The sequence below is a fragment of the Barbatula barbatula genome (assembly GCF_947034865.1).
Source record: "Barbatula barbatula genome assembly, chromosome: 21".
In the NCBI taxonomy this organism is placed as follows: domain Eukaryota; kingdom Metazoa; phylum Chordata; class Actinopteri; order Cypriniformes; family Nemacheilidae; genus Barbatula; species Barbatula barbatula.
Genome location: NC_136784.1, coordinates 5960430 through 5988204, shown reverse-complemented (window position 1 = coordinate 5988204; position 27775 = coordinate 5960430). Strand labels below are relative to the sequence as shown.

The following is a 27775-nucleotide window of genomic DNA, read 5'->3' as shown; positions in this document are numbered from 1 at the left end:
TGGCTTTGTAACCAAAGTAGTGGTGGCCTTAGATCATACACTACACATTGAAGCAGATTAAAAGCAGGCATATAAACCTTTATTGAACTAAAAATATTTACACAAACATTTACAGTAATGTAATCAAAATGGAAGAGAACTAATAAAAAACTGCAAACTAATGAAACAGTAGTTAAAATAAATGTTTCTTGTCTTTCTAAGAGGATTACAATCGTGGTGAAGAAAAACACAGGTCAATGCTTTATGATGAACAGCACTGGTGACAGTCCAAATGAAGAGTCTAAGCATCCTATTAAAACACATTCATCTTCCACCCTTCTACATCCTTTCACAGGGTCAATTCAGTCATGCACATAGTTTACAGGCCAAACAATACTTAAAAGAATCCTCCACTGTCAGTTACAGACACATCAGCTAGCAAAAGATAACACACTGTACAGGAGGAAGAGACCACAACAATATTCAGCAAAAAAATGGAGATGTTATTGCTGCTCGTCCTCTGGACATGAATGCCAAGTCAGTCTCTCCTCATAGAAGGCGATTACTATTTGTGGGCAACGAGTGTTGGCCTCTCGTGCAGGCACCAGGTCTGCTTCGTCAGAGTCCTTCCTGTGAAACAAAACATCTGATTGTATGCACTCTTGTAACCAACCCTTACTCATAGGGATTATATTCTAGTGCGCACAAGAGGAGAAAGGTTCTACACGTGGAGCAGTTTCTTTAAATCACATACTGCCCCCTACAGTGTCTATAAATGATGTGAAGTGAGATCTTCCAAAAAATTCTCACCACTTCATGAGGAACATGAGCTCCCCACTGCTGTCAGTTGCTCCTATGATCCTCTCTGGCTCTAAGTTTCTTGCAAACCCTCTTGGCTTTTCAGGCTGGAAATATAAAGACGTTTTCAGAGAGGAATCCCACAAAGCAGGTAAAAGTAAGTCATCTTATATCAAGAGCTAATCAATTGTTAAACAAACAAAATCATACCACGTCCTTCTTTTTCTTGGCCTTACTCTCTTCTGTTTCCGTATCAGAGCCAGTGGAGGCTTTTCTTTTATTGGCGTCTGGTTTCTCAACTACACCTTTCTGAGATTCCAGAAAGGCAGAAATCAGTTCGGGGCAGTCTAAATTCTCTTCAGGCTCCCAGGTGTTATCAGCCCTTAAGAAAACAATGTAGATCTTGTTATACTTATTGCTTGCACCTGAACAAAAACATTACAACAAATCCTAAATGTCATGCAATAGTCATTGTAGCTGAGGGAAATCAAAGTTGAAAAAACAAATACATAACATTATCGTAACCATACTTACTCTGTAAAGCCTTTCCATTTAAGGAAAAACTCAACTTTCCCATTGACCAGCCTCTGGTCTATCACTCTCTCTACCACAAACTCTTCGGGCTCTGGAACATCCTTCTTGGTTTTGCCTGTCTGTTTTTTACCCATGTCGAGCTATAAACAAAAGATAAATCAACCAAGATCATGGATGGTAACTTGCCAAAGGATAATGCTTTGAGAATACGTCCATTAAATTTAGAATCAAGTAATGGGTTAGTTATTTCATATGCAACGTTACGACGAGTCCCACTTATCTAGATAGAACGTTAATCATGGATCATTTTTGCATTAAATCGGGAAACTAGCTGGTAAGCCCATTTATTAACGTTCTAGTAGTTCCTGTAACGTACAGTGAATGCGAGTCTAGACCAGAGCACGCTATGTTTGTTCGAGCGATAACATGCTAACTACGTAAGCAAGCATGAAAAGGCCCAGGCCTCAATTTTTAGCATGTTTTTTTAAAATATTGCTCTATAAACGTACTTTCCCGTATTTGCAAAACCGTTAACCAATCTTTGTTAGCCTTTGTTGTTGAGGACATACGCACACAAATGCTTCGGATACTTAGCTTGCCAACTAACGTTAACGTTAACGTTGCATACAAATGCACACGCCTCCACAAAGTATTTAGAATTTCTACAACATCGTAACACACCACATCCGTCGGAATAATATAAACAAATACCTGAAAAGCAAATTGAGAACGTGCACAATGCAACAAATGAGGTTGCAGCATCGTACCGTCAAACTACAATAGTGTTGCAGCACGAGATTCGAGCGCGCCAAAACTCACCCCACAATGGACAATGAACAAAATACGGCTTATAACTCTTCTCGCTCGCCGCGAATGATTACAATGAAAGTATAACTCACTTAAACAGGGTTCAAACTTGTAAACTTTTGTCTCTCCCTCGAACTCTTTAAATCAACGTAACAGAAGACGACCGTGGTTCGACGAAGGCCAAGCCGAATGTAGCGTGGGCACGTTATGCCACGCCTCTGCCTGTCACGTGAGTCCAATGAAATTAGGCTTGTATAGAGATGCGCCTTGCCTCGCCTGAAATGTAGGCGAGAGTAGGCGGCTGCAGTAAGGGGAGGAGTCAAAAAAGATCTTTGAAGTCGGATACTTCGTGAATCTCGCTGTTTTGTCGCTTGCAAACGTGAACAGTGGAGGAGATCGCGTTCACGTTTTTTTTTATCGTAGACGAAGTGGATGTAATCGAAATAACATTTTTACATGAAGATGGTTACAATAATCACAGAATGTACTGTCAAATAATGTCCAAATAAACAGCTTACACAAAAACATGTAAGACACTTTCAAGGATTGTATAAACAAATGGTAAATGAAGTAAAAAGCAAGTTGCTTTTGAGAGACAGAGGTCATAACAAATGTTTATCATATTTTATAACAAGCAGGTTTCTGCCACCATTTCACGTCCATAGTATTTTTCAATACCATGCAAGTCAAAGCTGTATTGTAGCAAACATTCTTCAGAATTTCTTCCCTTGTTTTAAGACCCAGACACTTCTCAGATGAAACCACACAAAGATAAGGCATAATGACGAAACAGTCCATTTAGATATGTAGGCCTATGTGTGCATGTATATTTTTAATGGATTGCTTTATTAATTCACACAAATATTCAATAGAATGAAGAGAAAATTACAACAAGGAAGAATTCTAATGAAGAGAAATATAAAAATTTACGCATGTACTAATTCTTAACTTCACTAGGCGTGCTTTGTTTTTGTTTAGTTTGCATGTAAATATAAATAAATAGATGCGTAATCTAATTCTTAGAATGAAGAGAAAATGTATCAGTTGACATTCTCAGCCAATGAGCTTGAAGCTGAGTCGTCAGTCAGTCGTTTCCCATCATGCTTTTGAATAGCGCAGTCGGCGGAGAGCAACTGCGCTCGACTGCTCAATCCGACACAGCCGCCTCGCCGTCGCGAGAGTTTTTTGGCACACGTCAGCATGACATCAGAGCAAGGCGGACGTAATTCGGACACTTTTCTAACCGGCATGCAGCGATGAATTCCGACTCAAAATGATTATCAAATGCACGCACAGTCATCCGTGAACGTGATACACGTTTCATTTGTATTTTACGATTCACAAACCTGGACACACTCCCCACATCCTTTTTCAAAAAAGTGTTTAACTGTTTAGAAGCAGATCTTTTAAAAATAGTAAATACGTTATTTCTCTCAGGAACTTTCACAGAGTAGGCTACCTAAAAACTGCATTTATCAAGCCTTTACTTAAATAAGAGCAATCTAGACAAAAACTTGCTGTCTAACTACAGACCAACAAATCTTCCTTCATAGGCAAGATCATTGAAAAGGTTGTCTTCAATCAGCTGTGCAAATTCCTAAACTCAAATGGCAATCTGGACAATTATCAGTCTGGTTTCCGTCAGCATCACAGCACAGAAAAAGTAAATGATATGCGATTAAATTCTGATTCAGGCAAGATATACATACAAACACTGCATCATTTGCACTACAGAACTGCAGTTGCAGTGTGTGGATTGTCCAATGCAAAACCGCGTAAAGAAAGTCTCAAAATCCAAATGAACCGAACAGGATAAATGGACGCGCGTTGCCGGAAACACAAATTCACAACTTCTCATTGGTATGCGCAAAATCAATATACATGAACACAAAATAAAACATTGCAATCACAAATCTGCCTCTATTTGTACATATCGCTTCGTGTTTATTCAAATCTAAATGTCACAGAATCAAATCATAAGGCATTTGTTTGTGAATCGTAAAATACAAATGAAACGTGTATCACGTTCGGATGACTGTGCGGCATTTGTTAATCATTTTGAGTCGGAATTCATCCCATACGCAGCTCGCGGTGATCACCGGTGATCGGTTCTGCGCAGATTTTGCTCATCTCAAACAAGCCTATTTTCTCAAGGAGGGCGTGTAGTTCACGTGGTAAATTATGACGCAAAGTTCAGCAGATAAGTATGTTTGTATATTTTAAAAGTAGGCCTACAAATGTATCAGAAAATAATATTTCTGTGTTGATTTATCGTAGCAGAGTAGGCTATATGTAATCTATAAAGATTAATTACAAACAGAAACACGATACTTTTTATTATTAATGTCAAAGTATTCATCATTTGAGGAATCTGACGACTTTACTTTATTTGATAATGCCTCAATAAATTACACGGTCATTTATTCGGCTGTGATCGGAATACGCCCCAATTTAACGCTTGTGGGTAACGTTACATACGCGTCGTATTTCCTCGTCGAATCTTTACGATCCACCTTTTGCGAGTTTCTTGATCCGTAGAGAAAGAATGAAAACTTAAAATTGAGTTATACTGAAGATGCACTGCACAACGTGACACGGCTATTTTAATGCGACTTTATATCTCCTCGTGGGAGATATACAAACCTTTTAGAATTCATAAGTTTGCAACACTTGCCACGTGTTTTTCTTTGCTAACTATAGCCTACTAATAACGGCAATTCCAAGGCTGAGTATCGGAAATACGTATACTCCTGTGAAATGGCGACCGACACGCTTGACGTTGCGCAGAGCTATCGGTATATGATATTCAAATACCGCGAGACTAGATGGGTCTGTATGCTTTTCAATCGCTCTCGCGGTACTCAGATGTCACACTCCGAACGGCTTGCGCAGCCGCATGAGGTCCAACCATAAACCATGTATGTCCAACACAACTACAAAACCGCGTTATAAAGCTTAATGTTAATATATATATATATATACATTTATATATATTTAGAGGTGTTCGTCTGTGGTGCTGGGACCAGCGTTAAACTCCCGACATCCACATGCTACTTATTGATGGCATGTAATGTTTGGTTGTGTGATGATGCAACTGCCAAAAAGTGTACTTTTGCTCTCAGAAAAACCTTGACTTTATACCCAAACCACAACATTTTCTGCCAAAGTGATTACTTTATCACATGCCTTCTAGGAAAATGTGTGTTTATTCTAGCTACTCTCTAAAATCCCATAATTTGAGAACTGCCGAGAATTAATGGCATTGACAATTATTGGGACATATTTATCAAACTTTGGGAAGTGTTGTTTATACCATCATGGCGTCCCTGCTGAAAACAACAATAGAAACATGCCATAAACACAATAGGCCTATAAAATCTAATGGTTCTAATGGAAACTATACTTTAATAGTGTCCACTGCATGATATGTGATGGATTCTGTTGATAAGATGTTAAATCCTATTGGAGTAATGCCCAAAACACACTACAATAAGGAATTTGGGTTTAAATAGAAAAAGCTAATGGTCATAATGGTATTTTAATGTAAGCCATTACAATTTCTGTAATGGTTTCTAAGTGGTTTCTATTGTTTTTTTAAGCAGGGGTTTCTGTCATAAAACAACATGGCCCTATCAAAATAATTTGACATCCATACCTTTTTGGAAATACATTTTGTAAAAAAAGATGATTATGAATGTATAATAAAGGAACATAAAATTAAACAATGGATTAACCGAATGTTCATCCTTTATTTGTATTAAAAGATATAAAATAAATTGTGAACATCACTGTTTAAAATCAGTAGGTATTTCAACCCCATAAACACATTTTTTTTTACAAAAGCACACACATTTAAAAAAACCTGACGGAAAAGAAATAAGAGCAGCAGCTCACACAAACAAATCATTCCATTCTGCCAACAAGATATTCAAATATGTTCAGTATTACTTTTTATAAACTGCAAACTAAATAGTCATTAAGCTGACAATATAGTATTTGCCTTTAAGCATTGTATTCCTGTGCCATGAGGTAGACCAAAACTTACCAAAGTAATACAAATGCACTTCTTTATGCACATTTTGTAATTTCATTGACTAAAAAGCAAATAAGGCAATCCAAACATAATATTATAGTTCTTGTCATCCAAGTGACAGTACAGATATTAATTTAAAAATAATAGTGGGTCACAATTCCAGAAAATCAAAAAGAACTGAAAACGGCATTATACTTTAATGGGTTAGTTCGCCCAAAACAATAATTCTGTCATCATTTACTCACCCTAAAAGAGAAACTTTAAAGGATGTAAGTGCACAGAAACTAAGGCTGCCAGCCTGCCAGTCACTAACATTTTGACTACTAACAAACATACAGGCTTTGGAGATGGTTGAACCATCACTTTAACAGGTAGAAAAGGAGGCGGCATGTTTGATGTGGTTTTAAATGGGTAAAGTTGTTTAAAAAAAGGTTAGTGCTGAGCCAGTTGGCCTCCAAGCAAGACAGCAATACAAATGAGACTTTTAGCATGATCATCCAGTGACCACCTGCAAACATACTTTACTTAGTAAATTGCCATTTCCTTTAAGTTAAAAAAGAAATATCCTCTTTTTCATCAAATGTCTTCATTAGGAATACTTTATACATTCTTATAATACACAAAGTCCAGTGTTTTCATTACCTTTCCTGCTGCAAGTAAAAATGTCTACTCCCCTGCTGTAAGTGTAGTATTATTAAAGTCTTTCTGCCCACCACATGACTTACAAATGGCTTGTAAGAACAAAGAGTCCCAAAACATATCTCAAGATAAAAACTGAGCCTCAGCAAACAAAAAATCTTTGTATGTAAACACACACATTCCCACACACTCAACAATGTCTCTTAAGGTTTCTTGTCCTTCTTTCTCTTTGCCGTCTTGCCACCTGTAACAGTTGTCCTTGATGTTGTGCTAGTGCGAGGCTGAACCACCACCCGTCCATTAGCACTGCAGTGTAGTGTGTAGTTTTCAGGTCTCAGAGGCTGTCCACATTCATCCTGAAGGCGGCTCAGCACAGTCCGCGAGAGCGTTTCGAAGCGTTCTGCCGCAGCAGAGAGCGCTTTTGCTGTGTGGGCTCTTTGGCGCAAGACAGCATCTCGCTGCACCAGGAGGCCCTCGACCTCACCCTGCAGGCTCACGATCGCGTCCAGTTTCCTCTTGCGGCAGTTCTGAGCCGCAAGCTTGTTTTTGCCTCTCCTGCGCACATCCCGCAAGAAACTAACTTGTGATTCTGACAGATCCTGCCGGTCCAGCAGCTCCAGGAAGTCCTCTACAGGCATGTTGACGATCTGAAAAGCTGAAAACGGAAGTTCCAGGGCTTGCAAGCGGCGCTCATCGCGGCTCATCTCTTCTGGTTCAGCCTCATCTTCACTCATTAGTTCTTGCTTGATGTTTTTGAGAGGTGGGACCCAGCAAGAAGATGTGGAATTTTGAGCCTCTGGGAGTGAATAGGTGTGGTCATGCCAGATATGCTCATTAATGTCCACTGGTGACCAATCACGATAAGCAGCAGCACAGGCTCCACCTTTGGAAGAGAAGGACTCAACCTCGCTGCTGTAGCCGGTGGCTCCGCCCTCTTCCTCGCAAAGTGAATCAGATGACGTTGACGAGGAAGCAGTGCTCCTCGAGCCGCTCTCTAAAGAAAGACCAGAGTCTGAATCTTCCAACAGCATCTGAGGGTCAACTGTACCAAGATTCCCAAGATCTAACATATTTATATGCTCAAAAACAGCCTCATCTAGATAACCTCCCATCCGTGACTGGGTGGTTTCATTACGAGAGCTGTTCCCTGACAAAGGAAAGAGTGAAGAAGGAAGTGCGCCTAATGAACTTTGAGGTTGGTCAGAGTGGGAAGAATTAGTAGATTCCAGACGGAAGAGAGGTGCTCTGCAGATATCTCTCCTTGCTACCATGGCATCTTGAAGACTTGCATCATAGCTGATAGGATTAGGAAGGTCTTCTAAATCGGGTATGGGTTGGGGGACCATAGAGTCAAAATTCTGTGGATGAGAAGGGAAAAAAACATTTATGAGTCTGTGATACATCAAAGAGCACAAAAAGAACTAATGTGTGCACAAGAAGTTTATTATTTGAGAACAAAATCGTCCTAAATCAGTCTATGAAGTGAGATTACTTCTGTAAATCCATAAATGTATGGGTAACGAACATTTGTATCCTACAATGCCACAGTGTAAAAAAATGTCTGTGGAAGGAATTTATTTAAACTGACATTATGCCATTTATAACCAACATGATGCTGTTGTAACTGGCTTTTAAGCCAGATCATTCCTATATTCTAAATTACTTAAATCTGTTCACATCAAAACTACAATTACAAACAAAGTCCTGTCCAAATTGTAAGTGAATAGCAGGGTCCATGCCACAATTACAACCATAATGCCGCAGCGGAACAATACTTGGGGAGTTGGGAATGCTGTCAGAGCTATTTTTTCCAGCTAATGAATGATACCTACATCCAGAGTCAAATTAAACCCACCATATTATGTAACGGAGTGGACTGAAGAGAATCTAATGGTCCAAGTCAAGAAAAGACCCATTTAAAATTATTTAAAAAATGAGGATGTCTAAAAATCAGTTGAGTTGACTCTCAGAGATGATACAAAGTATCCATATTCATATGTTTTGTTAGTTTCTTTAAACAGTAGCAGGTCTACTTCAGTTTCTTAAAAGGGATACTCTACCCAAAAAATTTAAATTCTGTCATGAATTTCTCACCCTCTAGTTTTTCCAAACATGTATACATTTCTTTGTTCGGTTGAACAAAGAGAGAACGAAAGAGGGAATAATGTTAGCAACCAACAGTTTTGAAGCACCATTGACTACCATAACGGGAAAAATTTGAACGGTGGTCAAAGCTGCTCCAGAACTGTTTGTTTTCCTACATTCCTCAAACTATCTTCTTTTGTGTTCAACAGAAAAACAAAACAAAACATTACTAAAATTGTTTTCCTACTATGGCAGTAAATGGTGCTTCAGAACTGTTGGTTGCTAACATTATTCCAAAATACCTCTCTTTGTGTTCAACCGAACAAAGAAACCTATACATGTTTGGAACAACTAGAAGGTGAGTAATTCATGAGAATTTTGAATTTTGGGTGGAGTATCCCTTTAACTAAACACAACTGCAGTGGATGCTCGGAACAACCTAAACCTTACACAGGTGCGCACACTAATATAGTCATTCACAAAATGTATAGTTATAGTTACTGTTCTTGGTGTGTACTGTGAACAGGCCGTTATCCTGAATGGAAGATGAAACCTCTTTCTCCTCACAGAGCTTACTTACATCAAATTCAGAGAGGAAGTCTTGCCACTGCGGAAGTCCCACCACGCCAGAAAGAGGTGGAGGCAGAGTACTGGTACCCAGCAGATCCTGACAATAAAATAACATGACTTAATACCAACAACTCATGTGGAGTTACATTTAGTCAGCTCATTTTTATTTTTTCAAGACCAAATATGTAACTCCTACTCGGGTGGTTCATTAAAATCATTAATCAAATTAACGTTATGCATTGAATTACTCTCTCGCTGATTTCTTGTTTTACTGGTAGTGAAGATATTGTTTGTTTACCTCTGGCTCTAACGCTGAGCTCTGAGTCAGCGGGTTCAGCAAAGCAGGGCTGTTTTCCTCTTGCCCTTCTTCGTCTTTCACATCAACCTCCTCATCTTCTTGGTTCTTTAAAGTTTCCTGGTGAGAAAGTTAGATGTCAAAAAGATTTTATAAAGGTTTTCTACAGGCATCGATCTGTACGTACACATTTTATTTCTCAATTTATTCTTTGAGTAGTGCTTTGAAAAGTCCATTAAAATAAGGACAAAGCTAAAACTACTGTACTCTTGTTTCCTATCGTGTTTATTTCTAACTCTGAAATACATTGGGGATTATGTACAAGTTTGAAAATATTGTATAAATGCTATGTGCACCTGTGCACCTATGAGCCTATGTGTCCTAGGCTCCAGACATAAGACATGAACTAATGGATGTCAGAATCTAATTTGAGCTCTGTAAGGAGATGAATAAGCTACAGACATTCAGGTGAAAGAGAGTGGGTTTGGGATGGATCCAAGTTTACCACACCTCTCTCAGACATAAGAAAATTTCCCCTTACATTGTAAACTGGCAAAAGTTCCCTTTATGTTTGTATAACGTGTGTTCCCAAATTGTTTTGGCACTATGGGCCTAATGTTGTCAAAGTTTGCTGACAAACTTGACCAACAACTAGAAGTCTGGTAGCCAGTGTGACGTCAAACAAACAGGTGTCCAAGTCACATCTGCCACGAAAATAAACATCACATTACCCATTCTAGCCCTACAGTTTGAAAATAGCCATTGCTGATATCAGCTATCTGTGCAAACAATTGGTGAATTCGTTATTGGTTTCTATTTTAGTGGCTAACTGCAGCAAAATACTAATGGCTAAGAAACTAGACTGCTATCTCAAAATTAATTTGTATGTTCAAGAATGCAAAAGAAAACAACGTAAAGCTGTAAAATAAGTAAGCCATGTGAACTGTATTGTTACCTCATTGGAAAGTTCCTCAGTTGCACAACAAGGCCTTGGTGTAGTATGATCCTGATATACTGAAAGCCCAGTCCTGTGATCATTTTCCACTTCTTCCCGGAGATTTTCCGCATTTATCTGGTCGTTACCAGAGTCCACGGACAAATCGTTATGCTCACCGACATCCGAGTCATCATCAGGCACCAGGTGCACCAGCCATGCGCTGACACGCGTGGGGAAGCGGGCCGGGGACCCGAGCGCACGCACTTCGTCCAGCAGCCTGCGGCTGGTGAAAAAATAGTCCAGCTCGGGACATTTAGGATGCACTTGATGTCCCGCTGCCGTGTCCCGGTAGTGGTGAAACGGTGTCTGTATAAAAGCAGAGCTCGGCCCTCCGTCCGCCTCTATCAGCGGCGAGAAGTACCCGTTCAGATAGCTGTCGACATCCACGCGAACTCCTATCAAACTCAGCAGAATGGTAAACTGAATGAGTCCCTCGGTGAAATATTTCTTCATGTGATGCATGTTTCACGCAAAGTATTTAAACCCCGAGAGGCCTAGATGAGGACAAAGATCGTCCGTTCGCAGTTAATCAAAGACAAAATCCCAAACAAAAGCGCACGCGTTTTGTCAAACAAAGAGCGCAGCCTCGACCGGCGAAACTAATACACTACCGGCTTTTCATAACTTCCTGGGCAGTAACGACTAACAGATACAATGCCATAATAGAAGCTCACAAAACAACGATGACTCTCATCCTACACCATATCCACGCCACGAAATCAAACTTTTGTCTTATTAAAACATAATCCTGAATCGAGCCTCTCATCCACAGAGAGGAACAACTGCTCAAATTTGCATAATTCATAAAGTCCCACATGCGACGGAATTACCTCCGCAACAAGCCCTGATTGGTCCGTTGATGCTGTCTTTCATTTTAAGAGCCAATCACAAAAGGCATGGAATCCTCGATTCGTATATCGTTTCCGCTTTTGGTCGAATGATAAAAATGTCATTTTGACGAAACATCCTGTTACACCCTCTAGTGTTTGACCTACTAACCTCAACGGTGGATTATGTCAACTGAAAACTGAACGTTATGTACGACAGCAGACACGATATGAAAAGGCATGATTATTCGTCTTTCTTTCTTTCTTTCTTTCTTTCTTTCTTTCTTTCTTTCTTTCTTTCTTTCATTCTTTCTATCTATCTATCTATCTATCTATCTATCTATCTATCTATCTATCTATCTATCTATCTATCTATATATATATATCTATATATCTATCTATATATATATATATATATATAGATAGATAGATAGATAGATAGATAGATAGATAGATAGATAGATAGATAGATAGATAGATAGATAGATAGATAGATAGATAGATAGATAGATAGATAGATAGATAGATAGATAGATAGATAGATAGATAGATAGATAGATAGATAGATAGATAGATAGATAGATAGATAGATAGATATCTCACTGTCTGTCTTTCTATTTGTATGTATGTATGTCGGTCTGGCTGTCTGCTCTATAAATGTAATTCTCTTATTCCTCAACTAGACAGTGCAAACTCAATACACTGGGCAATAATGAACGTCAAGTCAGTCTTTACTGTAATTATTTTGTCCCTATCTGCCATCTGCTGTTTACAAAAGGAATTACACAAAGTGTTCAGAAACGCAACCGCAAGCATTTGTCTGTGCTTGGGAATGCTTATTTGTAAATCTGCTGGATTAATGATAATTACTCGAGGTATTCGATTGTAAATGATTTTATGATATCAATAATGGAGCAGAAAGGTGGGTTATCCTGCATTTAAAAGGCCGACAAAAATTATATACTGCAATAGCTTTTGCGTTGGTGTCAGAGAGAGAGAGAGAGAGAGAGAGAGAGAGAGAGAGAGAGAGAGAGAGAGAGAGAGTGAAATGGACATGCGCACGAGCATATATTGCTCCCGCAAGGATGTATGGGATACCGAAAGAATCGAAAAGCCAAAAGGAAGTAGTTTTCACTGGGCTTCCGTCTGTGAGAATAAGAACATCCACTGGATACAATGTGCTCGAAAAAAGCACAATAATATAGTATTAACAGTGTAATAAACATTTTATTTGCAATACTGCAAAAACTACACCACCATGCATTCAATTCACTTATGTGAATAAGTGACATTTAAAAATAATCGAATAATCATTTAATATTAAAAATAATGTAAGCCTTTATTTGTAAACAGGTTATGTAGAATAAAATGTTTAAAGATTTTATATATAAATATATATATTTATATTTATATAGCCTATTACATTTAAAGATGAAATCAATATCAAAGAACAAAGATATTTACGAATATAAAATAAAGGAGCTTTTGGGGCAAATAATTTTATTTGGAAAGTTAGAATTTGTGGTTATTTAGAATTAGTTATTCAACATATATATAATATATTGTATTATTACTTATAATTTACATTATATAATATATATATATATATATATATATATATATATATATATATATATATAGGCTATAATTATTATTTGATGTAATTTTTCAAACGATCAATCGTTGCAATAATATTGACAAAATAGCAACAGCATTAATACTGATAAACATAATATGTAACACAATTGATTTATGGAGTGTAAACAAATAAGGGAGCGCGGAGTTGTTTTCTTTAAGGTTGTGTTTTATATGATGCTAATAATATAAACAACAATAACACATAATAAACAACAAAAACATCTTATTATGTTGTTGTTGTTGTTATTATAAGTGCTATAATGATAACAATTGCTTTTACTGTTGTGAATGACTTTGTAATATTTTTCTAATGTGCCCGCAAATGTAGAATCGCCTCAGTCTGAGGGAGCGCGGAGTTGTTTTCTGTAAGGTTGCTCATGCTCAACTGACCTACAAATGTTTCTTTGCCCAGTGCGCACCTTGATTGACACTTCAACCAGACCCAATCACAGCTGCGCTGTTAAGGACTGGAATTTAATTTGTCTGTTGTTGGCTACGTAGTCACTAAAGAGAGCCAATGGCAAAAACCTTAAAACTATTCGGATATAAAGAACATTTAGACCATGGCCAACTCTTCAGCGCCGCGCTGTGGTCATATATTAACAATTTCCTGACGTCCCTTGTAATGAGTAGTATTTAATTTTATAGAAAAAGGGTTGTCTTTGCCGAATATGTCAAACATTCACATACATTATTAATATGTTTTTGATTAGTTTTATTTTTTCAAAAGCCCCTGCTAAAATGGGTATTGACAAACACACCGCACATGTGTATGGTGTGACAGCGAAAACATAAAAATAAAAATATTATTAGTATTTCTATTTATAATATAAATGAGCATAAGAGAGATTTATCTTCATTGTTTTTTCCACCTAAATGTTCGCTGTCCCTCCATAGGACACACTTATTTGTCAACTACCTGAATGTAATATGCATTTTAATTGCCACAAGGTGTCGCTATCAACCAGTAAAGAAGATGCTGTTGCTTCAGGTTTGTGGGGTTTCGGTGAGTTAAAGATGCTAGCCGGGCTGGCTTTTTAGTGGAAATTATTTAATTTAGTGGAAGGGACTGGGAAAAAGAAAGAACGTTGTCTTTACTGAGAACTTTTAATAGTTTTCTTAATTTGGTCATCCCTCTTTAGGGTTTCAAAAACTATATCATAAACATGACTTTGAAAATGGTCAGGGGGTTAGATCAGTCTTTAAAGTACACCGTATCATCGCCGAAAATATGTCTGTTTGTTTGTGAGGATTATTTCCGAAAACTAAGACGTCATATTCATGCGTATTACACGTTCAGTCTGTAGGCATGCGCGTGTATTCCCCAAACAATAATGGCGGCCTCCGTTATGCATGTTTGTGCCGCGTGACATACTAACTATAATTTCTCCAGCAAAAAGTAGATTTACTGTACCAATACAACCAGTGGATACATAGTATTTATATACACACTTTATATACACTACTCGCCGACAAAGTGGAAGGGTGGAGGGTTTAAGAAAAGAGGAGTGAGATAAAAAAAACTACACAGCATGTAATGGAAGAGGATTAAAGAAAAAAACATTTACAAAAGAAACTCAATTATAACTCAATGAGTTTTTTTAAACATATCATTTTTTTACTAAACTGAATAGGAAATTCAGCATTCAACAAGGAGACAAAGCGGCAGTGTGGAAATAAGGGGACACCATTAAGTGGAGCACTATGCTGTGGGTCAGAGGTCAAAAGTTGTTCCTCGAGCCCTTGCCCAGAGGTTGGGGGATGGGGCAGTAATGAATGACAGATGTTTTATGGGTGGGGGTGGGATTTGTGATGTGTTAATGTTTTTCCTTAAAACAGTGAAACATAGACCAGCTCTGTCAGACATGCAGGATCCAAGCAGTCTCAAATGTCAGCCAGACCTGCACCAATCGTGTCAATTCTGTTATTTTTTAAATGCCCTGACAAGCAAATGTGTGTCTTTGGCTCAGCTCGAATGACTGCCATGTTGATCCTTGGAGGCTACACATATGCACCCTGTTGACAACCTCACACTTCCTTAATTTGAATAAAATTACTTTTTTTACCTAGTTCATGGAAAGTATGCACTTAAGTCATCATAAGGTGTCAAGAGTCCTGTCCACAAATGAGAATAACCAGATCCTGTGAAATAACCAGATGCACCATCATTCTGGAACTCATCATTAAGGTGCACATTCTTGCTTTAAACAAAAGAGTCTATGTTAATGTTAATCGGTCAAATATATATATATATTGGATTTAATGGACTGTATGGTCAGTGTGGTCAGTATGAACGTGCTCACACACACACACTCGCTGAATTGACATCTCAATCCTCACAGCCTCCTTCTCACTATGAGGTTCATTGAGAGCAGCCTTTCAAAGTCTAGCGGTCTGATTCAGAACCCATGAGAAGGATAAAAAAGAAAAGCAAGAACCACAAAAGAGATGCAAATAAAGGAAGAAAAGAGAAGTGAGGACAACAGCTGGAAAGGGGCCCTCTGGTTCCCACACACACAGACCAGACACCCGGACTCCAAAACGAATCTATAAAAGACCCATATGGCTTCATTCTAGCTTCATTTCGATTTGGGTCGCTATTTGGTTATTTTTACAAACAATACAATTTGATTATTCTAGAAGCTACGCAAAAAAACTCCCAGTTTATAAAAAAGGGTTGGTTTTGTTTTTAGACGATACACCCATGTGTCATGCCTCTGTTGGCATTGTAATATGCTCAGTGGATCCCATTTTTCACAACCACAAGTTTGCATTTTTCTTTTGAAATGGTGTGTTCAGTATGTGTGTGGGCACAATGGAGTATGAAAGACATTAACAGTGTAATATGCACTATATTTGAAACACTAAAGTAAAACGTGTTTAATGGGGTACGAAATAGACAAAAGTAGATCTTGTAAAGTAGAATTTAATGGAAATATTTGTTTAACGCGCCCCAGTCGCGTCTGTGTGTGAAAACGAAGAAAGCTCACAAATCGTTCTGCAAATCTGTTCTTACGAAAGATTCTGGGTGTGTCTGTGTATGAGCGTGTTTATTTTTCGATTGTGTTTGATTGTTGGGGTGGATGTGTGTGTGAAAGCCAAGGGAAAGAAAGGGTCGAGGCAGCTGGGCTGTGTTCCAGGTCTGGTCGTGATATCCAAGCAGCTGCTGAGTGCTTGAAAGACAAGTTCCGCCCGGCGACACGGGCCCCTGTGGTTTGCCTGCCACTTAGATTGACGACTGAGTGACACCAATGGGGGTTCACCATCCCTCTCCTGTTTGAGCTTTGCTGAGTGACCGAGAGACTAACCTCTCATCACATAGTTTAATCTTGCTGTCCCTAAACCTCTTGATGCTTCACCCGCCCTTACTTGATGATTCAAATCTTTCCAGAGTGAACTGCTTTCTGTCCATTTTGCAGGTTTTTGTCTGTGCATTAACCAGCCACAAGATGAAAATGTAAAAAATTGTGTTGTGATTTTTACATTTTATTTCAGAATGATTAAAATAGCTGCAATAAGGGCACATTGTTATTAAAATAAAATGTAAAACTATCAAGTAACTATTTCATGAGGTCGATGACTGTGTGATCTAATTTGAACATTTTTGTACGATTATCTTTCTGCCCAGTAATGGTTAGGTGTGGATCTTCATGCTTTTTTCTAATAGTCATATCTCTGCTGTCCTTCTGAAACCTTGCATCTCCATATTTTTTTATTTTTACTTTTTGTCATCATCATTATTAGAAAAGCGTCGTTTGTCATTGGGTTTTGCAAATATCCAATAAAAAGTATAAACATTTGACAACACTGTATTTAATCATTTAAAATGTGCAGTGTTTTCTCCATTTCCTGGAATATTTGGAGTTGCAAGGTTTTAGAAAAACAGCAACGATGTGTTTACATGATTTAACATTGCACAAACTCCTATTTACTAATGAGATGAGCTTGAAATATTAGAGTGCAAAGCACTTTAAGCAATTTTATTGGATTTTAGGTATTTTTTAGAATGCATGATTTGAATAAATTGAAGTAGCAATTATGGTACAATCAGAAAATAAATGTCTGTTTTGTTGATTAAAACTTTCATACAAATATACTCAAAGACACAAATCTGCTTTTGTTAATACAAATGAAATAAAACATGCAGTGGTAATGTGTCTGAGTGCTGTGTTGTGTGTGGATGATGTGAGTGGTTTAGAGTTTCTGGTGCTAAAAGGTTTGGGTGCTCACATTTATTCACCACTCCAGTCACCTGACACTACTCATCTCTCTCTTTTCGTTCCTTACCTTGCTATGAAAACAGAGGCTATTTTGAACATGAGTATCTACCATGGTGACTGACAACTGACAGCTTCAAATGACCACTTGAGAGATAAGTAAACAAGAAAAACAATAGTAAAAGAAAGAAAAAATAATTACTTCACTAACATTTCTGATGTTCCCTAGAGGAATAAAACACAAATACCATAAAAGCAAAGATATAAAATTAACATAGATAGCTTAAGTTGGAGGATTTTTAAATAGATCCAAATACCAAAATCTCGATTTACTGAAATGTCTATATTTTAATTGCAGACTAAGACATATGGAAGACAAAATTAAGACACAGCGCTCTTCTTCTCAGGACCACCATCTATTCTAAAATATATGCAATTGATGTCTAGAAGTTAAAACTAAGAATAAGTTAAAATTTCTATGTACCAGCAAAAACAATCAAAATGTAATCTAAACCATTCATCAGTGACTGGATCCTCTTTTATTTACTTTATTCGTATTTAAAAAAAAACAAGGCACTTGAGAACTTGCGTGACTATTTGTATGGTTTATACTCTCGTACCATTGTTGATTCAGAACAGAAGCAAAACCTCAAAAACGTTGATTAACATCAAAGTCCTGCATTCGTCCGAGAAAATACAAATAAATTTGGGCGTTTATGATGGTATGTCTTGTTTTTAGGGAAAGCTACACATCTGGATCATTGCGCCGTTTTATTTCTGGCTTTCTTGCAGAAATGCAATAATAAAAATCAAAAGAAAAGCCTTACTACTGTCTTTACTTTGGCAGAAATACGCCTGGAAACATAAATACGACTCGCGCTGTGATAACACTCACATAAAAGATTCAAATAAGACCTAATTGCTCATTACTCAAGCAAAAACAGTTAATAACGGCTGATGAAAGAGATATGCAAGAAAATATAATAGTCACTTTGATGAAAATATCAGAGCAACAGTGAAAGATTATGGCGAGATGGTTGACCGCCTGCCCGGGGGAGAGCTTGATGGACAGCTCTGTGGTTTTTAGAATAACATCAGTCAGTCCAAAACTCACATACCATGTAGAACAGAACGCCTGGTCACATTTGAATAGCTTAGAGATGTATAATGGCATGTGAGTACATGTACTGTATTTCTGCATGTGTGTATATGGCAGAAATATTTCTTCTTCATCATCATTTAACATACAAACTTCTATAGTGTCTCCAAAGATGACTGTGACTGAATAATGTACATTTTAGGATTTTTTTTGAAGATGTAGACAACATTTATATGGCGGTACACAATGCAGTAGACAAACTATTTTTGGATGTTGGTTACCTTAAAGAACCTTAAACATCCAAAGAGCCATTGTAGTGCACAAAATTAAGAATATGAAAAGGTTTTTTGGGAAACCAAAAATTATTCTTCTAAGGCAACGCTATGAAAAACCTTTTGCAGCACCTAGTGTTGTACATACAAACCTTTTTACGCGACTGTATTTTAAAATCAAATTTAGCAAAGAAAACAAGTTCATATTCCCTATTAAGCAATACACCAGTCATATTTATACACGTATTAAGGAAAAGCTTAATAAAAAAATATAATTTTATGTGATAACCTAGATTTGTATCAAAGTTTTATGTGTCTTGTCATTCTGTCAGTTTTCCACATCGCTGTTGGATGACTGTATGTCAATCCTGAGGTCTGATTGTGTTAAAGTTCAACAGACTGGAATGGCCACAAAATGCTGATTAAATAAATTTAGAATGACCTCGGCCGTATATACATCCAATACATTTTGGAAAAAAGAAAGATGTGTCAAACATCAAACGAAATTATCTTTGAGTGGCAGTGTAATGACTTTCTATCTTCTACACATGTAACTGCACTAATGGACTTTAAATCAGGTTAATTGGTTTAATTATGGTAAATCTGTGTTTGTGTGATAATCTTCAAAACAACTGATAAGAAACCACAGAACTCTTGTGGCAAAATAGTCCCACATCCTGTCCTTGGCACAGAGAACACTCAACAAGAACAAATACATTCGTTTTTTAATTAAAATTACATAGAAAATATAGATGAACTATTCAATATTCAAAATAATTTTACATTCAATACTATGTCAGTTTTTGCCACCCCACAAACACTCATGAGATGTGAGATGCTGCAGAGTTTGATAAGGCAGTTCAAAGGTTAAAAGATACACCAGTGCACTGAAACACGGACAGCTACACTATCAAAAACAGATATTCACTGTACATGAAGCACAGAGCAGCTATAGTGAGTTGACTGATGATCTGACCTCCCGATGCACTCACTGAAGCTCTGGCCATATTAAGCCGCACAGAAATTCTTCCTGATCCTCACTGCGCAGCTTGAGAAAGTGGGAGTCATGAGCAAATTCATTTGATGTGACAAGAGTGATTTTGCTCACTCACCTTTTGTGCCCTCAGACTATCTTGATCTCGCAGGTGGAAACAATTATGCATGATTAAAAACTGGGTGCGCACACTTATCTGCAAGACAATTGAACTTTTAGTCCCCGTTAAACAAAAACATATGGATAGAATGTTTTTCTTTTCAACCAAGCATTGGGTCAAAAAGGGACGAACCCAACAGAGTTAAATTAACCTAGAAAAAGGTTTATATTTGACTCGCAATAGGTTGAAACTACGCTGGAGTTCCAGTGAACTGTGTGCCAACGTTTAGTTTTTTGGGCAACCAGAGTTTGAATACTGGTTCCTGGTCCTATCTCTCTCATCCTGTAGTTACCTGTTCTATCAGTATAAAAAGCTCTCTCATAAGGTTTTTTGATCAAGGACTTTTACAGGTTTAGCTATAGTGGAAACTAACTTTAATATTTACAGGGTATATTGAGCTTTTTCTCTTATCTAAGTGTTGGAAACAATTTGTCTCAATTTGAACTCTTTTTAATATCAATGCTGTTTAGGAAAATTGATTGTGATGTTTAAGTATTTTTCCTCCTAACTATTATTTGACTTAGCTAATAGTTTAATTTCACTTAACAGGTTATGATAGCGTTAAATGCAAGCTGTAACATGCGTTAACAGAGTAAAATATGATGTTCTCATAACTCGCATGCACAGCCACAGATTCACTTGAGTGGCTTTGTTATTTCTCGGCAGACTGGGCTTGTCTGATGGGGTTTCCTTCCGTTGGGTGCATGGGCCTCTGCGCTGATTAAAGGAGCAAAGCAAATAAAACAAACAGCAATCAGAGAGGGCAACACACACACACACACACACACACACACACACACACACAATACATCCCAAATCAAGCACAGGAACACACAGAAATTATCTGATCAAGCCTAAACTACGTGGGCTGGGCAACACTTACAGAGCTCGTAAATAATCGCGTACACACATAAACATACAGAAGAAACAACGTTTGAAACCCTGATATTGATCGACTTCAACCATCCACCATCAATACATTCAGTTGGAACATTACAGGGTTAAGCGATGAAACCTAGATTTACACAGAATGTCTGTTAGCGAAAACACACAAAAACACACATTGGCAGTCTTCCTCCGGAGGTCTTGAGAAAGCGTGAATCTCTTTGATTCCGAAATTTCCCATGCTTCTGCCATTCCCAATCCTCTGCATTTATCAACATCATCCATCTGGTGCAGCACAACACATTACCCCGGCAACAACTGTAGACCCCGGTTACCATGACGGCAAATGCCAAGCTTCATTTCTCCCATTTCAGGAGCCTAATTTATTTGGCAGGGGAAATATAAAAAAAAACACGCATAGTGCTCATCTCAGGCTGTGAATCCCTCTAATTCATATATATTGATTGACAGCATCCATGTCTTACTAAATACTCCATCAGGCTGATTCCTTTCACTCGTCATTGAAGAGTCAAGAGTCTCTCTGTAATACAAAATAAAGAGTGGCAAGAGAAGTATTCATAACATTTCAAATCTCAAATAATACAAGCTATATGAAATCCTTTTTATTTTATATGCCCCCAATGTAAACTGTTGAAAAGAAGCCAAACTCTCATTCTTATAACTTTCTCCAAACCACCCCTCCTTTCATTTTCTGACAGACCATTTTAGAGTTGTAGAATGTTGAAATTACCCAGAAGGCTCCCCGCTGGCTCACGCAATCTCCATCCAACATTCTCTGTCATCCGTGCAGGTACGGACACCCAGACAAGCGTGATTCGAGGGTGAACATTTGTGCGCCGATCGTACGTTCTCGCACTTCAATTTCACACTAAGCGGTTTTGTCATCAATATGGAAATAAAAAATGAATGGAGATGATGAAGATCAAACCGTGGCTTCGGGGCTCCAGCGAAGACAAAATGAGCCATGACATCACTCACTGCGCTCTTTCATATCTCGTCCTCTTTAGTTTTGCATCATGTCATTTGACTTGTAATTTCTTTCTTTTGAAATGAAAAGGAAGGATTTGTTCAGACCGTTTGGAGGTTTTTATTGGCAAAGGGGGCTATATGGCAACTGGGGTCCTTTAGAGCGGCTGCCAAAGAAGTGCCTGACGGAATGTGGCCGTTTCAATTATTCCTCATATACACTGTGAGTCTGGAAGCCATTAGGTAGTAAACCCCCTCCGCTTGGGTTTGATTGTTCCCAGGTGAAGGTTTCATTTTGTGTAGAGAGGTTTGTGTGCGTTTCGTTGGTGGACTCAATTAGTAACAAACGATTTAGCTCGTAACCCTCCTGCCGTTAGCTGCCATGTTTAAGAGCTCAAGCTGCCGTTTTCATTCGCAATACATACACATGCGTTCAAAGCAGGACAGGAAATGAGAAGTCACACTTAAGCTTGTACGTGTCAGCTGGTCTTAGTTAAAATGAGACTGTGGGGTTTGGGGATTCTGACAGCAAGTTCCCTGTGGTACGCAGGCACAAAAACACAACCACTCCCGACCACCTTCGCACACACACTGTCATTGTAAGAGTGACATTGAGAAATAACGATAGCTTGTTGTGGTTTGTCTGTGTTTTCCCAGAAGTCTCCACCTTTGTAAATGACTGCCCACAATGCCTGTGAAGCCAAAATAAGACAAGGAAAAACGAGGAAACAGATGATAAATGAATGTAACAATCAGAAAAGTGCCAGATCAAAGATATTCTATACACGACTATGAGACACACACTTTTATCAGGAGCACACCAAAAACTTAAAACAAAGGAGAAGCTAAAAAGTTTTTGTAAATTTTCATTGCATGTCGTTGTGAATTGAACTAATTGTGGTGGTTAATGTTAAGGGATAAAAGTGTAAACAACACTTAAAATAAATACAAATACTAAAACCAGAATAAAAACTTTTTTTATCTAGTGTGTGTATGTGTTAGCAATGTGTGTGTTTCCATAGCTGACAGCTTAAACAGTAGATTTGTTGAAAGCAGGAAAAGGTGTCAGTCTGTCTTTCATCACGGGCAAGAGAGAGAAAGAGAACAGAGAGAGGACGAGAAAGACGCGGGCACGATGAGATAATGTGTATGTGCGTCTCTGTGTGTGCCCTCAAGACCAACCACAGACATTCAGGAAATAAGAACTTCAGAGAAAATGCACCCGTTGCACTATTTGTCATAAAGAAAGCCAAAGAGAAAATAACAAAAACTGTGTCATTTCTTAATATCTCTTTAAAAGTGATAGCTCACCCCAAAATGAAAATTCTGTCATCATTTACTCACCCTCTCGAAATTCCTTTATTGATTCTCTTTCTTCTGCAGAACACAAAAGAAGATATTTTGAAGAATGTTGGAAAAAGAAAACCGTTGGTTCCCATTGACTAGCATTGGTTTTTTATACATACAATAGAAGTCAATGGGGACCATTGGTTTTTGGTTACCGACATTCTTCAAAATATCTTCTTTTGTGTTTTGCAGAATTCAAACGGGTTTAAAATGACTGGAGGTCATTCTTTGATGAACCCTTTAACCAAAGAAGAATCAAAGTATCGACAATTTAAATATGCCAACAGATGCTTCAGATTAAAATTTACCTACAAGTGAGGAACATCGCAGGCAATTTGTAACACGAAAAACAACAATATTTGCACAATGTAAAGAATAAAAGTTAGTTAGTTAAGTAAGTAAGTGGTTTGATATGAATGTTACAAACATATAATGTTACAGGTTGAAAAAACATGCATGCACAATCTCAAAATCAGACTATTTACTAACCCGGAGAAAAGTATAAACTGAAAAACGGAACAAGATAACCCAGAATTACATGAACAACTCCCTCTCCTATCTCTGTCTCATTTTGTCTGTCTTCCTCTCTCTCTTTCTCCGTCTCTCTTGCCCTCTCTCAGAGACCAATCATTGCGACCTCATTCTCTGCAAAATGACATCAGTGTTGAAAATGACCAATTAGTAGAATGGCTGAGAATTGTAACGAGTCTGCTGGGAAAATTGAATGTGTGTGCTTGTGAGGCATGTAGGGAAAGAAATGGCACTTTAATGAACGCTCCCTGCTACAGCTGCTATAGAGTGCTTGCGAGTAAATCTTTGGTGTCTGGCGTGTCAGATTTGTTATGAGATACAGTCAACATTAAAGTGAAGCGGTCAAAGGCGGTAAATAGAAAATGTGTGTGTGTAAGTGTGTATTCAAACTGGTTTAATCTCGAGTTTCCTTGATACCGTCTACTGTTTCAGCCTGTAGACCCAACATATCATCAGTCATACCTGTCAGCCACTAAATCCCTCCCGTACTCTCACTCTCTCTGTCTGTCTCTCACTTATTTTGTTCACACACACGCGACTTCACACTCCCTAGCGTGTTATTATGTGAACTGCTTGCACGGGGCAATTGTGCTGTATGTATATGTGCCTTTGTTTTGTATTTCTGTCTGTTTGCATTTGTTGAGGAAGAGTGCAAAAAATTTAAAAAGAGACGGAGAGACATAACCGAGACTGTTGTTCAAATACAGTAAGAGTATGAGAAGGAAATACGGTAGCCTGGAAAAATCTTTGAAGTTAATCTGAGCACAGTTTGAGACATTGTTGATATCTTCTCAATAAGTAATGAGGCACATCTGAGATTCTTCAGGAGAAATATAACATATATCGTCACTGTCCTTCTGAAACCTCCTTTTCCAAATTCGCTGTTTTTCAGGAAATGCAAAAAACTTATTTTATGATTGCATACCGTGTTGTCCAAGCTGACAAGCACTTTTTCATACTTTTTATTAACTGGATATTTGCAAAACCCAGTGACATACACAAAAGGTGATTATTCTATATGCTTTAAACTAAATCCTTTCAATAAAAGGTGATAATTGGGCCTTCGGTGGTCCTATGTAATTTTAAAGAGATCTACATCTAAACTCTGCTCAAGGTGTGATAAGAAAGAAATTGCCAGACTAAAATGCCATCATCTTTAGTGTCTTTAGTTAAACGTTCATAGCACTGTTCTAAGCATGAACTTTTAAATCTCCCAGTGTAAACACAGCTATGCACTAGATTTACCCAACCTTAAATTTCACCTCTCTTATCTATTTGTTCTGGCTGTTTTAGGTGTTGCTTGAAATATTCAATGCATCCACATAATTAAAATCAAGCGAGTATTTTGTTTGAGCTGCTATGAAATGCCAATCAGCATTAGAGTTTTTTTCCCGGTTGTGTTTTTAATTGGTTCCTTGTCTTCAATCAATCCCAATCAACTTCAACACAGCAGCAGAACAGTTTCCACTGAAGCATTTGGCAGGTGTCAACAGTCGAAATTGTGCCTTTCAACACCTTGATGTTATCACTACACACAGAGGGAAAATGCCTTAGTCAGTTGACTGCACAGCCCAAGCAAACACATTCCTCAACAGGGATCCACAGGATTTGAGTTAGAGGTCATCTTTGGTACTGTAACCTGTGGATGTCTGTGTGTGTCGGTGTACGGTGTGCATACAGAGATGATGATGGAAAATCCGGCTGTCAGAAATTAAATGAAACAATAACAGTGAGGGCTTAGCATTCAGGAGGGGAACAAGTTTGTGTGTTGCTGAGATAAGAAAGAGGATCTTTCATATAGTTTTTTATATTTTTGTTCCAAATTCTTCTGTATTTGTTGGCACAACCATAAAGAAATATTATATTTTCATGACATTTAGGTATGCAGCCCTGCAAGAACTTGCAAACACAATGGCCTGTTTGTGCGTAAATAATATTATTGAATTTTAATATATTATAGAAGTTGAATGCATCAAGATTAAGTACTGATATAGACCTCTTAGGAAAAGGTTACAACTGGTCCAGAGGCACCCCCGATATCATATTTTAAAATAACACTTTGATAAGGTTATAAATGTTCTATTGGCTGTATTAGTTCCAAACAGTGAGTTCTTCTGGACCAGCATTGGAGAATCTATATGGAGAATTTGTGTCGATTTCAGGTCTGTCAGAGTTTATTTTCTGTGTCTTTTACTTTGATAATATCATTAAATAGCAGCTCGTAGTGACTTTAATGTGATTGAAGAGCTAAGAGAGACCGGAGGAAATGCTGACAAGATTTAACGGAGGTCCGGTTTTAACAGTGGGCGTTCCTTGAGCTGTTCCCCTTAGGCTAAGTGTAGGGGTCACAGGTCATTTTCGAAGAGAGGTTAAAGGTGACTCACCCCTCCCACTCTAACTGAAAATTTTCAGAGTGACCATCATGCCCGGTTTTGACCCCGTCATCGTCAACCACGTCTTAGGAATCTGCGACAACAGATCAAAGTTCAAGACCCTGTGTGAGTCTCTCTATGTGCTTCTACTCCACCTCTTCTTAGCTATTTCCCATACTCTCTCTCTCTCCCTCTTAAATTTCATAATTTCTATTTTTACCTTCCTAGTGTCCATTGTACTTCTCTATGATTGCTGAGGTCTAAATATAAGCAACAGATGCAATTGGCAGATAAAGCAATCACGTATATCATGTACATAAATACTAGGAGGCTAAAACAAAATGTGTGGGATGTATTCTTTGTCATAAAGGGGACTTTTTAAAGCTTCCTGACCCCTTACTAGGGCTTTTTCCGCTGATTGGTGGAAACAAGCGGACCTCAGCATCTGATTGGATAACTACAGAGTAAGGTCTACAACCCCTGTCTGAATGTTTTCATGTCTTTAATCAGAAGCTGAAAGAATGGAGACTGAAACAATACAATGGGATAGATAGGTATGGGTTGGTTATTTATATTATTTAATAAAAATCACAGAATTTTAGATAAGACACCCCTGATGAAAATGTAAAGTCAATCACAGTTTTTCTCCATTTTTAAACATGTCATTAAGAGGTGGAAATACCAGAGATAGCCTTAAAAAACTACAGTTAACGTTTTAAGAAAATATTTTTTTTAAAAGTGAGAGCTCTCTGGAATGAGACAGTTGTGTGTTCATCTCTCATGTTTTAATGCTGCCCCCTGGTGGGTTTGATATGTAGTTACCTTCCCAGAAAGAAGCTTACAACTATCAAAAAGTGTGTACAAGACGTCACACACAGTTTACGGTATTTAACATATTATTTGTAACACAATTTCTGTAAAACATTGAAGGGACAACACAAGTTAAAAGTTCAACAAAATGGAATGTCCCACCATGAGCTTTTTTCTAATGAGTTTTGGGTATTATTCCAATATGATTTATCTGCCAGATAACACCCCACCAATAGAATACATTACATACTGTACCAGTAAACACCAGTATAGTTTCCATTAAAACCCAGTACATTATCTATTGTGTTTTGGTCAGGATTCTAAAACATTTTCAGGATGTCTTTGTATTAGCAAGTTGGCAAATTAATTCTAGAGGAAAATAGTTTAAGTTGCATGTCTTGGGAAATGCATCCAAGTTAAACGTCCAAGACAATTCACTACCATTTAATGCATTATATATCTATATTTAATTTTATCACAGATAGCACCTCTATCTATATAATACAGCCAAAAAATATGAATACAATTTTACACAAATTCAACATGATAACCCTCTTGATTCTTACGGTTTCGTTCAGTAAAATAGTAGTGACAATATTTATGTTAAATTATTTAGTATTCAATTATGTTGTATTTTTATCCCCCTATTTTGGTTTGATTTTATATTTAATAAATCATTAGTGCATCCGTTTTTGACATTGTAAAAATACACTTGTTCATGTATACATTGCAGTAATAGTAGCCTACTTATTTTTAAGTGCCCTTTTTTGGTCATCGTCCCCTGCAGAGGTCTGTGCACACCACTAGTTGGCATTGCATCGTTTAAAGTGAGTAACTTTTATGTTACAGTATCAACACTTGAATTTCAGGGTGCAAAGCCTGACAATACTCTTAAAGAA

The 27775-nt window shown here is 37.8% G+C and overlaps 1 protein-coding gene across 1 annotated transcript; it reads right to left on the bottom strand.

Moving 5' to 3' along the window:
* Positions 1 to 52: 52 nt before the first annotated feature.
* Positions 53 to 11486, bottom strand: nfe2l3 (nfe2 like bZIP transcription factor 3). Its single transcript, XM_079485058.1, has 10 exons — positions 10696 to 11486; positions 9744 to 9860; positions 9456 to 9542; positions 6997 to 8148; positions 3652 to 3715; positions 2131 to 2255; positions 1312 to 1451; positions 988 to 1159; positions 790 to 884; positions 53 to 609 (listed from the first exon to the last, which is right to left on the bottom strand). Exons 1-10 carry the CDS (start codon positions 11197 to 11199, stop codon positions 483 to 485), a joined length of 2583 nt encoding a protein of 860 aa, XP_079341184.1. The 5' UTR covers positions 11200 to 11486; the 3' UTR covers positions 53 to 482.
* Between the last annotated feature and the right edge of the window lie 16289 nt (positions 11487 to 27775).